The sequence below is a fragment of the Erinaceus europaeus genome, chromosome 3 (assembly GCF_950295315.1).
Source record: "Erinaceus europaeus chromosome 3, mEriEur2.1, whole genome shotgun sequence".
NCBI lineage: Eukaryota > Metazoa > Chordata > Mammalia > Eulipotyphla > Erinaceidae > Erinaceus > Erinaceus europaeus.
The window spans coordinates 152,428,081-152,443,160 of NC_080164.1; the positions used below are offsets into that span (position 1 = coordinate 152,428,081).

The 15,080-nt window shown below is 45.1% G+C and overlaps 1 protein-coding gene across 2 annotated transcripts in view; it reads left to right on the plus strand.

Annotated features, from left to right (window-relative positions):
- The first annotated feature begins 2,054 nt into the window (after positions 1–2,054).
- The window catches only part of BEND4 (BEN domain containing 4), a 47,828-nt gene continuing 34,802 nt past the window's right edge, over positions 2,055–15,080 (plus strand). The window contains exons 1-2 of one of the 2 annotated variants that reach the window (XM_060188116.1): positions 2,055–2,840; positions 10,569–11,132. In XM_060188116.1, the coding sequence (XP_060044099.1) occupies positions 2,312–2,840; positions 10,569–11,132 (1,093 nt within the window). In that variant the 5' untranslated portion in view covers positions 2,055–2,311. The remainder of the gene's footprint in view (positions 2,841–10,568; positions 11,133–15,080) is intronic. The other variant, XM_060188118.1, reaches the window with a different exon arrangement.

Genomic DNA, 15,080 nt, shown 5'->3' on the forward strand with positions numbered 1-15,080 from the left:
CCACTAGCATTTCATTATTTCTTAACTGTCCCTCTCATGCCTGTCTCCCTTTTTCCTAGTGATCCACGTGTCCTCATTTAGCAGTTTTCAGAAGCCAGGGAGAAACGTTGCAAATAATGTTAAATATGATTAATATCTTGAATTCCTTGAAATATGACATGCATGAGTTACAATGAAACCTCTTTTATTTCCCCATGAAATGCTTTTGCATAATGAGAAAGAAAATGTCCTCTATGCCCTAATCAGCCCTGACAGTTCCTGGACTCCCAAATACTTTTATTTATGGCATTATTTATTTCATCTCTAATAAATGGAGGTGGTGGGGCGAACCACAGCAGATCTGAGAAGGCAGCAGGAGAGGGGGAGACTACTTAGGGTGGAGGAACACAGGCACTAAACCAGCAGAGAGAAGGAAGCTTCCTAAGGAAGAGATGTCTGGGAAATGAAAGGCCAAGTACCTGACCCCCCAGAAAAAGACAATGGGTCACTTTTCCAGGACTGGAAAGAAAAAGTTCAACTTCAGAGTGTATAGATGCACATAAACACATCAAGGAGGAGGTGCACCCTGACTCTACAGTGGAGAAAAAACTGAAAGCTGAAAAACAAACAGGGGTTTGGGAGTTAGGATGTTAGTTCTGGAATTGGCTGAGGGGACAAGTGATTTGCCCTTCAAAGGGTGCCTGAGCCACCAGGCTCCTCCCTCACACTGGAGACATATATTTACTTAGCTAAGTATTTTAATTATATTAGCATCAGGGACAGAGAAAGAGAGGCACCTGCAGCCTGCTCCACCTCTCGTGAAGCTTTCCTCCCCCCCCCCCTTCACCACTCCACCCCTGCAAGTGGGGACCTGAGGTTTGAACCCGGGTCTTCAGGCAAAGTAGCTTGTGTGCTTTACTGACTGCGCCACCGCCTGGACCCAGGAAAACTTCTCTACATCATGGCGACCCTCCTCGCTAAACTTGCGAGTCTCTCTTCCAATTCAAGCCACCACTGAAACTGTCCTCCAGAAAGCCTGGCCACGCGGGACCCCAGATGCAGCCAGCAGCCAGGGTTGGTGCAGGCTACCGCCATATTAGACCGCCCTGAACACACACGATCTATCTCGACTGGCAGTACAGGCAGTGAGGACTCCTAGGCCACAGTCCTACAAGATACATACCTAAGCATGTATCGTGATAAAATTATACGTATATATAATATATACGTCTATATATAATAGACGGAGTGATCTAACCATAGTATCTAACAACCAATTCAAAGGGAAATATCTGGTCATAGTTTTCCCTCAAACAATTTTCCTACAGTTGAGAAGGGGGTGAAGATTTGAATTCAAAAGCCCACCGTCCATTGGTGCAACTCAGCCACACACTTCCGGGCAGAGTTGGGGGGGTAGGGGGGGATATCTGACTTCCGGCAAGTGTATGCTGGGCCTTGGTGCTCTGGCCTGCAGAATGGGCGGGAAAATTTCAGCAACGCCCTTCCGGGGGCCCCCCGGGGTGTGGGGTGGAAACTAATGAGACGACGTGCAAGTCCGACGTCCTTTGCGCTCACACCACTTGCACGAGCGAGAAAGCCAGGAGCTCAGTGCGGGCAGGACCCCCGGCCGCCCAAACACGGCGCACCTACCCCGGTCCACACCTTTACGATGTCCTTTCCAGAAGATCCAGTGAGTAATTCCCAGTCGGTGGCTTTGGGACCTTCCCAGGGCGCCCGCACACCCCAGCTACCTCATCCCGCCGCAGAGTTTGGGGTCCAGCGGCGTGGGGGTGGGGAGCCGTCGGGAGCACGTTCCTGAAGGCGGCCTCCGCTTGCAGCCACGGAAGCCTCAACTCCACAGCGGGTGCGACAAATCTCCCTACGGGGAGCCTGGACCCCACTTTTTCACCTGGGACCAGGGCGCCCTCGGGGTCTGGCGGCCCCCGCCCCCACCCCCACCCACCGTCTTCCCCCGTCGGAGGCGCACACCCCGCGCGTCGACCCCGCGGGCGACAGCGCTGCCAGGCCCCGCCCCGGCCCCCATGATCATTAGCAGCGATTACCCCAAACCCTCGCTCCTCGCCTCCTTTCTCCCTCCAGGCATTGGCGAGGCCGCCTGTCAATCAGGGCTCGGGCGGCAGCCCCCCGCGCGGGGGCTCGGCGATGCCAGGCGCGGCGACAGGAGGCAGTGGCGGCGGCGGCGGCTCCCGCACACACCCTCCCGCACGCGCGCACCCGGGCAGGGCCGGCGGGCGGGCGGCGGAGGCTCCCGGGGAGCCCGGCGCGGGGCGGGGAGGGGGCGCGCGGCCGGGGAGCGGCCCCGAGGCGCAGGATGGAGGAGGAGATGCAGCCGGCGGAGGAGGGGCCCAGCGGCCCCAAAATCTACAAGCAGCGCAGCCCCTACAGCGTCCTCAAGACGTTCCCCAGCAAGAGAGCGGCGCTGGCCAAGCGCTACGACAGACCCACCCTGGTGGAGCTGCCGCACGTCCGGCCGCCGCCCCCGCCGCCCTTCTCGCCGCTGCCGGCGATCTCGGTCTCCATCAGCAGCAGCGAGCCCCCGCCGCCGCCCCCGCCGCAGCAGCAGTTCCAGACGCAGAGCTACCCGGCCGGGCCGGGCCGAGCCGCCGCCGCCGCCGCCGCCGCCTCGTCGTCGTCACCGTCCTGCACGCCCGCCGCGTCCCAGGGCCACCTGAGGACTTCGGCGGCGCCGCCCGCGGCCCCCGCCGCCTCGTCGTCGTCGTCCTTCGCTGCCGTCGTCAAGTACGGTCCGGGCCCGGCGGCCACCGCGAGCAGCAGCAACAGCAGCAGCAACAGCAGCAGCAGCAGCAGCGGCGACCGCGTCGGCCTGGAGCTCAGCGCAGGTACCAACTCTCGGCGCAACTTTCCTTCCCGCCACGGCCGGGAAGGGGGGGGACGCGCCGGGAGGGGCGGGTTCAGGGGAGGGAAGCTGAGGACCGGCAGCCGCCGGCTCGTCCTCCCCGCGCGGTGGGAGGGGGCGTTCTGAAGGGAACGGGGCGCACCCCGGAGGCCGCCACGCGCGGGGAGCAACTTCTTTGACGGGCGGGGGGGGGGTGGTCGCCGCGTCCTGGACTTCCGACGGCGCCGCGCGCGCCTCCTAACAGGTGGCTCCGACGCTCCGGCCGCGCTTGGCGCCTGCGACGCGCGCCGACGGCCACGGGGTGACGGGAGTTGCGCGAGGCGGGGGCGTCAGGCCCGCAGAGCTCCCAGGGGTCGCGTTCAGCGAGCAGACGCAGGACACCCCCTGTGACGGGAAGCGAGATGCCCTCCCTCCGCCGCTCAGTTTGACTTTTCCCCCCCTCATTTCACATTTCTTTCTCATACGCTTGTCCGCCCTCCTGTTCGCCACTTCTTTACTTCCTGGGTTCCCCCCGCTCCGGCGCACTCTGGCCTTCCCCGGCCGCTCATTTGGAGCCCCGGGGCCCTTCGGCCCCCCTCCACCCGCATGTGGGTTCTTCGAACCCGCTAAACGGCGAGAATTCGCGCTGCCCCTGCAGTTGACTTCAGGGAACGAACGAGCCATCTTGACGCCCGCCGGGTCCCCACCCCACGCAGGCGGGGCACCGCTGCAGAAATGCCTGGTGGGGAGCCCCCACCCCAGGGTGTGAAACCGGGAGCCTGCGGGCAGCCCCCTAGGGGGGGAAAGGGGCTCTTCTGCCCTGCAGGTGGGCGGTGGATTGGGAAAGGCCTCAGCCTGGGGCCAGCACCCAAGGGCGCCCTCGAGGCCAGAGGAAGCGCAGACACCTTGGTCCCGCTCATCAGAACCACAGGTTCCTGCGTAGGCCTTTCGGGTACTTTGGAGTCCTCAGAATTCTGCAAATTAGTGAATCCCAAGCTTTTTTTTTTTTTTTTTAACTAATCAAAGTATGAGTATTGTCTTGTCAGTGAGTCTACATGCCTACGCTAATGTTCAGTTGTTTGTCAATATTTTGACACTTGAAGAATTGGTTTTAAGACAAAAAACCTAATTACAGGTTATAGTGAAGATTTCTGTCTAGGCTCTCACTGGTTTGGAGATGTTGGAAGGCTTTGAGTGGGGGGTTCTTCTGTGGGTGGCCTTTATTGTTTGTGGGGCTTGCTGGCTTTGCTGCTGCTCTGATTATAGTGTTGTATTCCTTCCTTGTTAGGTAATTCTCCCACTTGCCCTCTTTTTCCTCCTTTCTCCTCCTTCCTACTTAATGAGTTTTCTGCTTTCCAGGTTCTTTCTTTTTGTGGCCTTTCTCTCCTGTTTCTTGCTTATAGCCATGTTTAGTCCCCAGGTCTACTTCATCTTGTTTTTTCAGAAGTTTGGGTCCTTTTCCCACTTTCTCTATTTTCACTTCTTTGCATAACCCCAGGTCTACCACCATGTTCATTGGGGCCCTCCTTTATCAGAGGGTCTGTTTCATCTCCTCTCAGACTTTGTTGAGAGTCTTTCAGTTTTTACCTCCATTTATATACTGTAAGTATGCTCCCTTTTATTTCTTTTTTCCACAATTTTAATTTAGCTTTACCCTGCTTGTGTGTGTGTGTTTCCTACATTAGTCACATGCTATCCTTTTTGTGGTCCCGCCTACTCTGTTGTCTTTGATTATAAAGAGTTTATTTCCTTTCTACCTTGCTGCAAATACTCTCTTACAATGTCTTTCCTAATACTTGGTTTGTCTCCATTCCCAAGTGGAATTCACAGTGTCACTGAATCTAGAGGAGCAAAAGGGGCTTTGAATCCCCTCAAATGCTCTTTATATCTTGTTCCCTGTAGCCCTCATGACTTCTCTATCCCTTATGTGGTAGAGAGGTAAGTCAGGAACATCAAGGACAGGATGCCATGTGCTTGTTGGAAAGAATGGTACTTCCCTTGAGTGAGGAAAATTATCAGGACCACCAGAAAAAAATCTAAAATTTTGAGTTCTGGCCATAATATTAATTATTAGTGGACAAAGCCATCTCTTAGCAAGCACAGTGATATGTGTGGCCATCAGAGGGACAGTCACCTGAAGAGCTGATTGGCTCTTTGAAGAAATAGCGGTTCCACTTTGAACCAATGAGCAGGTATGCACAGGCTGAGGGCCATTTAAGCATACAGGACTGGGTGGGGGGAGTAGTGCTGTCTTGCTTGCTGCACCCTTAGGGAAGTATCAGTGGAAGGTCTCAGGCCACCTCTTAAACTGAAAATAAGTCAAAACATCAGTGTGATGAAATGAGTCAAGTAGGTAGAAGCGAGATAACTGCATGTCCAGAGTAAATGCAGTGAAAAGATGAAAGGGTTGAAGTGAATCTTATTTGCCACTAAGCCATTGAGGAGAAATACGTGATTAAAAATAGACTTTTCAACATTCTTAGAAAATCTCATGAAGAGTATAATTTCCCTTAAAAGGGGTAATACACCATGGTTTTAAAAGCATATTTTTCCTCTGTGGGAGGCTTAGAGTTAAAACCCACGTAGATCTTGATATGCAGCCTAAATTTGGCATCAGGAAATGGGAAATTGCATCTTTAAGCAGAGTACAATCAAAAATGAATTACAATAAATCCTATATAATTGCATAGGTCATTCTCTTTAATGAGATTTTATTAACCTGACTGTCAAGCTTTTGAGTCAGGCAGATATTTTATCTTCTTCAACTGATAAAAGTGTCAGCTATAAACCACCATATAAATATTCATAAATCTACACATCTGTGGCAGCCTATCAGCATCATTCTTTTGGACATTAAAAGCATTCTAATTACTTTCTGTCTAGCAGAGCTGAAATGCTGCCTGTTATAGTATGTGCTTGGCAGGCATGATTGCTTTTGTTTGCCATCACAAATAGCAGCATCCTATTTTATATACCGATGGTCCAGAAAATATTAAGGGATTGACTGAGCAGGATGAATATTAGGAAGCACCATCTGGTTTTGATAGCACTGAGTATATTAACTCATCTGTTAATTTTTGACACATCATTGATTTATTTATTTAGAAAAATTGCATCCTGTTTTGCTGTGTTGATGTTTGCCATTATGAAAAAGATCGGATGGCATTTTTTTAAGATAGAGTTCATTGATCTAAGACAAGGGTGATGCTTCCAAAGATGCCTTCATTTTCTAACTTCTATTTTTATGCCATGAAGTCCTCTTCTAAAAGACGTTACATTAATGTTTTAAGGAAATTATGTATTTTGAACTAGCTGGAAATGCTCTTGGTAGATAAAATATATGGATATGTGATACTAGGTCACACTTTTTTTTCTGCTTATGCATTTTTAATATTAATATATTTCACCCTTCACTGGGCTAAAATCAAAAGGTTACCACTAATCTCAACTACTGTGATCTCTTTCATAGAAACAGAATACTCTTGGGGATAGGCTGTGATGGGCAAATTCCATTCAAGGCCTTAGTCACAAAGAAGGACATTAAAGTAGGGAGTCTATATTTGATTGCCAAGTTCCCACCCCTCTTTCTATTCACTTATCAGATTTAGGTTGGATTAAACCACTTAAAGCCAGCAGAATTTCTAGGAATGAATTTTCTAATTAAAAAAAATAATAATCATGACTTCAGATTTTGGAATCAGACTAGACACAATTTGCAGCATGATATTATCTCCCAAAAGACTGTACATCTTTTAGAGCATAGTATTTAGTTTTGGAGAAGTTAGGGATAAAGTAGGTGATTTTAAAGCCCTTCTGTAAACTGTAGACTTTGTAGTTTCCTGCCATCACTTGAGTGGGGCATCGGTGACTGGGAGAAAAAAAAAAAAAACAGCTAAAAAATTTCAGATACATGTTCACACTTTGCTCAATTAAGAATCATGGATCAGTGGCCATTCAATTGTGTTCATAGGAAAACTTTTCTCCATTTCTTAGCGGTAATGGGCTTCGCACAGTTTTTGCATTTCTAATTATATTCTGTCTAAGAAGCTGAAGTATTGCTGGCTGCAAAATGTATTAAGTGAAGAGATTTGTTGTTTTCCACCAAGTGTTTTAGTAATACTGTTCCTCACAGTCTTCAATGTATTGGTGTTTTACTGTGCAAATATTTAAGGTACTAAAAGGAGAAGAATTCAACTTTAAGAACTACAGTTGTTACGTTAGCATTTCTCAGATCTAAGAACAAAATCAGAATGGTGCTTTAAAAAAAAAAAACTGTAGACAAGAACTGTGCTATGATGGTGGCTCTTCTCTGATACTTGAGTGCACCTTAAAGCATTGTCTTCATAATGCTACATGACAATTTTTTTTCTCATAATAGTGGGAGTTTATCCTTCAATTAAGAAAATAAATCATGCTTGTCCCCAAGTCAGGCTTTTTCCCCTTAAAATCTATAGCCTATTGTGATTTATCAATATGATTAAAACTACTGAATGTTCTTTAGGACAAAGAACAAATATTTGAGCAATTCTTCCTAGACAAATTTTATTTTAGCCTTTTTAAAATTTTATTCCTTTTATCAAGGTTATGTTAAAGGTATAAATCAATTTGAGACTATACTGATTAAAATGCAAACAATAAACACAACTTCTGGTCTACTATAGGATTATAGGATTAAAATGAATGAAAACTGCCACGTGCTAAAATTGAAAATTTCCGATCAATATCATCCTTTGATTTTTTTTTTTTTACTAATTAAAGAACAAAAACTGGGAAGTAAAGAAATGAGTGTGAAACATCCTAAATATCCTTCCATGTATAGTTCAACTATTTACTTTCTTGGTTTACTTGGTTTTAGTCATTGTAAAGAATAAATGACACCCTAATATTTGAGGTCTTTCCCAAGTCTGGGGTTAAATTATGAGCTCTATTTTTCCTTTTTTCTGTGTCTGGGACCATCATCAGTTTCAGCCTTTGTTGTGTAAGATACATAGCTTCAATGTAGCATTCACTCTCTTCTACAGAAAGATTGTGTGTGTGTGTGTGTGTGTGTGTGTGTGTGTGTGTGTGTGTGTGTGTAGCGTACAAGAGTGAAAACATCACAGAACCAGATCACAACTCAGCTCTGGCATAAGGTGTACTGGGATTGTAGCTGCAGTTGCTGGAGCCTCAAATCAAGTCCACACTCTCAACAGGCTGAGCTGTCTCCCTGGCCCAGACACTCTGTATCTTGGCTGCTGCTTTCACCATCTTTCCAGTGCAACAATCAGTGCTAACCTGAAACTTCTATAGCATCTGGCTCTTTTTCAGCACTCAAAATAATTAGATGAAAAACAAGCTGATGCCTATTATTTGTGGATCTCAGGAACAGTACAAATGCCAAATCCACATACTACATACCTAAATAAGTAAAAGAAAGAATATAAAAAAACATCCAATAAAACACATTCTGCCCACTTGCCCTAAAACATACACTTTCTTAAAGACCAGGTCTAACTTTGGAATTTTTGCCTTTTCTTCCCACTCCCAGCATTATCTCCCTTTAGGGGAGACTTCCCACATACATTATGGGCTGGCCCTGTCCAAACTTCCAGGCTTGGCACCATCATCTGTCTTTGGTAGGTAACTTGGATCAGAGACCAGACGGCCCCAAAAACAACTTGAGTAGGAATTTCATGGATAATGAGTTTCTCACCATGAGAACAAGGTGAGGCTGCAGGAGGAGGCTGAGGTACAGGGTAGTATAGTAGTCTTGTTCCTGAGAGTGAGGACACACCATCTCAAGAAAAAAAAAAATCTTCTGGCCTATCACCCTGCCTAAAGTAGTCTTAGCAACTCCCACTCTAGCCTAGAAATTGGAATCGTAATTTGTAAACAGATCTTCCATTTGTTGACTAGAGACCCTGCATGTATTCAGCAAATAGTTGATGACATTCTGTGCTGGCCCTTACACAGCAGTGCATTCAAGCCCTTGGCCTCGGTATAATTCAGCCTCTCCTCACCTGAGGTCTGGCTTCTGTGTTCTAATTTGTCATCTCTCAGAGGGACTTAGGAATAGTAGCATTTCATGGACTTGGGAGCTGTGAAGGATGTTCCTGTATGTCAGGCACTGAACCCTGGGTTTTATGTGAATATTCTTAATAAGTAATTACAGTAAGTAAGAAGTCTGGACATATTATGTGCTTAGTATTTTAGGTACTTCCTGGAAGAATAATTAGAAAAGTGATATAATAGTGCATGAAGTGCTGCATGAAAGTTTCTGAAGTGGTCATATGTCTTGAATTTTTTTTAAGTGGATTTCTTATTGCAGTTATTGTGGTCCATTGTCCCCACAGAAGTCCTTGAGAATCTTGCCATTTTTTTCATTTTAAAAGATTTTTTTTCTTCAGAAAGAAAAAATACAACTGGACACCATTATCAGAAACAGAAAGTAGTATATTATATTTTTATCTTAAGCAATACTTATTGGTATTTGGAGCTCTATATTTTGCTTGCTGTCCTTATTTAGCAGCATGGGGAGGAAATGAAAGACTTCTTCATACCATTTTTGAGCCCTAAAAAATGACCTTTCTGTGTTTTCTGAAAAACCCCATTCTGGATAGTGGTCAGGGAAAAAAAAACCCACCATGTGACATTTATATTTAAGGTGAATTTTCAAGACTGTCAGACTAACAACATTAAATCACATTTTCACAGTTTGTAAGGTTTGTTGTTTTTGCAGTGAAGTGTTTGTTTTCTGTTTGCCTTCCACTGACTGACAGCTAATATACTTGAGAATTCATATATATGAACTAATTGGCACTCAACACATGCCATCTTAGGAGGTTTGGCAATCTGTTGGAAGAGGGTCGAGAGGGGCAGTACTGCTTTTCAAATGATGTTGATAAAGATCAGCCTTTACATTGCCCTTGACAAGAAATCCAGATGGGCAGATAAGTGAAAAGAAAGCATGGTGACACAGGTATTACTTGGCACACATGGTTTTGATTTGGGCTTCATCATGTCTTATCGGCCTACTCTTTGTTTTACCTTAGAAATCTAGTGAATTCTTCAAAAAAAAACTTATCTTCTCCAGTTTGCATCTGGAAGCAACATACTCTCGGCAGGGATTGTATCAGCTGATTAATAGCAAGGGCATGAGGGCACTCCAGAAATAGAAGTAATGATTGCTGTAAGCCCTCCTATCAATGAGGAATTGAGTCTGCAGTGGCTGCTCGATTCATTAAAGTGAGGATATTAATGAACCCAGAGGTGTGAGTTCAGACCTGTGCAGCCCAGTTAATGCCACAGAAGGAAATCTCCATAAGGTGCCCAAAATCACAGTCCAGCCATTTCCCAGAGAAGGGATAGGGGCTCATTTATCAGGCAACCCACCATTCATTAAAAAAAAAAAAATGCTGTACAGCCTGTTAAAAGTGAATTTACTATGTCACCTTGGTTTATGACAGAGTAGAAATACATGTTTTTACTGTTTCCACATGTTAAAGTAAAAGAAATAAGGCCTTTGTTATCCTGTCTTTGGTTCTGAGTTTGTGATGTGGTCTTTTCTTGTTTTAAGCTTTATTGTTTTTTTGTTTTGTTTTGTTTTGTTTTTACCAGAGCACTGCTCAGCTCTAGCTTATGGTAGTAAGGGGCATTGAACCTGGGACTTTGGAGCCTCAGGTAGAATAGTCTTTTTGAATAATCATTATGCTGTCTTCCCCTTGCCCTGTGATGTGTTTTTCATGTTTTACAGAGAGTCGTATGATCTTGGATGCTTTTGCTCAGCAATGCAGCCGCGTCCTTAGCCTGTTAAACTGTGGAGGAAAACTTCTGGACTCCAACCATCATTCTCAATCCATGATTTCCTGTGTAAAACAGGAAAGTTCAAGTTATACTGAAAGACAGGAACAATGTCACATTGGAAAAGGAGTCCACAGTCAAATCTCAGACACTGTAGACATAGAGATGCAATATATGCAAAGGAAGCAACAAACTTCTGCCTTTCTGAGGGTTTTCACTGATTCCCTCCAAAACTACCTGCTTTCTGGGAGCTTTCCAACACCAAACACCTCATCAGTCGGTGAATATGGCCACCTGGCTGACATGGATCCTCTGTCCACCTCCCCTGTGCACACCCTTGGTGGCTGGACCTCCCCAGCCACATCCGAATCCCACGGCCACCCATCCTCTTCCACACTGCCTGAGGAGGAAGAGGAAGAAGAAGGCTACTGCCCTCGATGCCAAGAGCTGGAACAGGAAGTCATTTCACTGCAACAAGAAAATGAAGAGCTCAGAAGGAAACTGGAGAGTGTCCCAGGTACTCTGCCATGTTACTCTGCAGCTCATTCCTTTCCTTTGTCTCATAAATACGTGTGCGTTCATGCATATATGTATGTGTGTTTACGTATTTTTGTTATATTTAGGGGCAGCAGTGTAGAAAAGTTGGGGAAACATGCACCTACCACCTAGCTTGCAGATACTGAACAAAAAGTTTAGGTGAGCCATTGGTCCTATCTATACTGTCTGTAAGCCAGTCTTCTCAACTATATCCTCAAGGCCTCAGTCATGTTAGGAGATGTCTCTAGCAATATGAAAATAATTCCTAGACCTGGTGCAGTGAGACTGAAAGCTCAAATGTTGTGAGCCTGAGCTTTGTTCAGAAAGTCCTGCTCCTTTATTTTTGTATTTTTTTCTCCTTGAAATGTTTTTAATTTATATTTTAATTTATTTACAAAATTAAAAAATATCAACAAGACTAGGATAAGAGGAGTACAATTCCACACAGTTCTCATCACCAGAGTTCCATGTCCCATCCCCTCCCTTGAAAGCTTTCCTATTCTTTATCCTTCTGGGAAGATGGACCAAGAATCATTATGGGGTACAGAAGGTGGAATATCTGGCTTCTGTAATTGCTTATCTGCTGGAAATGAACATTGGCAGATTGATCCATAACACCTAACCTGTTTCTGTCTTTCCCTAGTGGGGGCAGGGCTCTGGAGAGGTGGGTTCCAGGACACATTGGTGAGGTCATCTACCTGGGGAAGTCAGGTTGGCGTCATGGTAGCATCTGTAACTTGGTGTCTGAAAAAGCATTAAGATATAAAGAAGGGGAGTTGGGCAGTAACGCAGTGGGTTAAACATAGGTGGTACAAAGCACAAGGACCAGCATAAGGATCCCAGTTCGAGCCCCCAGCTCCCCACCTTCAGGGGAGTCGCTTCACAAGTAGTGAAGCAGGTCTGCAGGTGTCTTATCTTTTTTCCCCTTCTGTCTTCCCTTCTCTCTCCATTTCTCTCTGTCCTATCCAACAAGAACAATAAAACAACAAGGGCAACAAAAGGGAATAAATAAGATATAAGGAAGAACAAATTGTTTAATAATCAGGAACCTAAAGGCAGGAATATAGCAGATGAGTTTTGGGGTCTCCATTTTGGAAAAGGCTAGTAGGTCTATTTTAGATACATTCCAAGGGCCCATGACTTTACTAACTTTTGCCTGAGCTCAACAGCTAATGTGCAGGTGGACCAAAGATATTGTCTGGGGAGATGGTGTCAGAGTTGGAAATAGGACCAGAAACCTGGATCAGGGAAGAGAGTAGCTCCCAAATATGGGAAAAGCATATAAATACCATTAGCTGTAAACCCCATTGATTTGATCTGGGGCCTGTATTCAGTGCAAGAGCCTGTGTAGCCTCTGCATCCCTGTAGGTCTGAGCTCTCATTCTGTGGTCATAGCTAGGAACATTTTAGACTGCACCCATTGCCAGACCCATCTTCCTCAAGTGGTAGAGGATTTTAGCCTCGCCTCCCTTCAGAGAATGGGGCAGTCCCTACCATTGTTGATCCACATTTGAGGGCCAGGCCCCATAGGGACCCACAAAGGGGTCCATTATGATGTTCCTGATGGAGATGACCAGTGGCCATGGAGAGAGAGATCTGTTAGAGTTCTAGGCTTGTCATGTCTGTGTGGGGATTCCAGGATTCCCTGACTAGGGCTCTGGGAGATGAGGTGGCCTGGTAGTAAGCAAAAGAGCCATCATTAAAGTGAGCTGGTTTCTTGCCCTTATGTAGCTTTTGGAGTCCTTACATTGTTTGTCTGACAAAGTTAGCCTTGGAGTGATGGAGGGAAGTGAAAAAGGAAGTAGGTGAGGAAAGTATCTAGGTTAATAGAAACTATTTGATTAAGTACTTTATGGTGTCTTTTTTAGGTCTTTCTACTTGCTTGCTTCACTTATTGGGTCACTGCAAACTATTGTGCACTTTTGCTTTAAGGTATATATTTCCCCTAACTTACAGATGCATGTATGTGCACATGTGCTCTGTCTCTTGGGCCCTGGTCCATATCTAGGTGCTGTGGTTTTGTTAGGAAGTGCCAACCAAAATGTGCTCTTGTATTTTTAAGACTCTGTTATATGTGTTTTATTATCCAGTGATAGAAATTAAAATGAAATGATACTTTCAGAGGACGAAAGTAATTCTGAACAAATGGTTTCTTCTGTCCCATTAATTTCTCACCTTTCCTGTTAAGTTTCAACAGTCTCTTCTTAGCATGCAAGCCCCTCCCCCTTGAAATTAATGAGCAACTAAGCTAAAGTGAATAGATCAAAGAAAGATAATTAAGCAAGTTCCAAACTGTTTGTGCCCCTGGCTAACTATGAAGCATTTCTTACCTCTTAGAGACACTGGATTTACAGTGTAGTAAAGTCATTTTTAATGCAAGATATTATTCGGGTTTCAAAGACATTTTTTCACTATTTGAAAGGTTCTGCTTTTGCTTATATCTTTGAACTCATTCTGGCATATCTGACTTAAACAAAGGCATTAGGATATTAGCTAATATAATCTCTTCAAACCTTTTACATCCCCTATTTGAGCATGTATTCACCAATATACACAATTATTGCCTAATAATATACTAGTTCTACTGTATGAATACACTGTGTTCAAAATAAAGCATACTCCAAAAATTCTTTAGGCTGATGTTAGCAGAATCAATGTCATTTCACTAACTCAGTTTCTTTGTACAATCTAGCTCGACATCTGACCTAGAAAGAAGGAACTATTGGAGTTACCCACTTATTAATACACATCAGAAGGATAAACAAGTGTTAATTGCCAGATCAAAATTTTATTTCACTCAAGTTTAATTTTTCAAATAGACTTTTGAAGTTGGTTCAGAGTATTTTGAAATTAAATTGACTGTAGTCGTCTCATGGGAGAGAAGTAAATGTGTTCTCTCTTGGATTAGGTGCATTCCTGGCATCTTCCTACAATAGGCCAGGCACAGAAGAGACTGGATGGAATCTGGAGGAAGGAAGGAATGGAACCAGGGTACAATGTAGCTCACACTGGGACTTTATGACTTTTGCGGTCTATAAATTGTGCTGGATTAACTCTGAGTCATACCCTAAATGGGGAGGGGGCTGTATTTTACCTTTTTTTTTTATTGCCACCAGGGTTATTGCTGGGGTTCCATGCCTCCACTATAAATCCACTACTCCTGGTGGTTATTTTTGTCCTTTTTCTTTTTTTAATAGGACAGAAATTGAAAGATATGGGGAGATGGTGAGAGAGAAGTAAGCACCTACAGACCTGCTTTAACACTCATGAAGGTGGTTCAGGGGATGACGAAGTGCATAAAGCATTGGACTTCCAAGTGTGAGGTGCTAAGTTCAATCCCCAAGAGCACACATACCAGAGTGGTGTTTGGTTCTTATCTGTCTTCCTATCTTTCTCATTAATAAATTAATAAAATCTTAAAGCAAACAAAAAAAATGGGCTCGGCAGTAGCACAGCAGGTTAAGTGCACATGACACAAAGCACAAGGACTAGCACAAGGGTCCCAGTTTGAGCCCTGGCTCCCCACCTGCAGGGGGTTGGCTTCATAAGCGGTGAAGCAGGTCTGCAGGTGTCTATCTTTCTCTCCCTCTCTCTGTCTTCCCATCCTCTTGATTTCTGTCTGTCCTATCCAACAACCACGATGTCAATAATAACAATAACAACAACAGTAAACAAAACAAAAAAAGGGAAAAAGTGGCCTCCAGGAGCAGTGGATTCGTAGTGCAGGCACCGAGCCCCAGCATTAACCCTGGTAGAAAAAAAATTAAAAAGCACTCATGAAGCACCCCCCCCCCCATTCTTGAGGTTAGGAATGGTTCTGCTGCATGATATTGTGTGTGCTTAACCAGGTACACCACCACCCAGCCACCTATGCCACTTCTTGCCTTCCCCAAGCCCTACCTGCATTATTACTATTTTTTTTAATAAA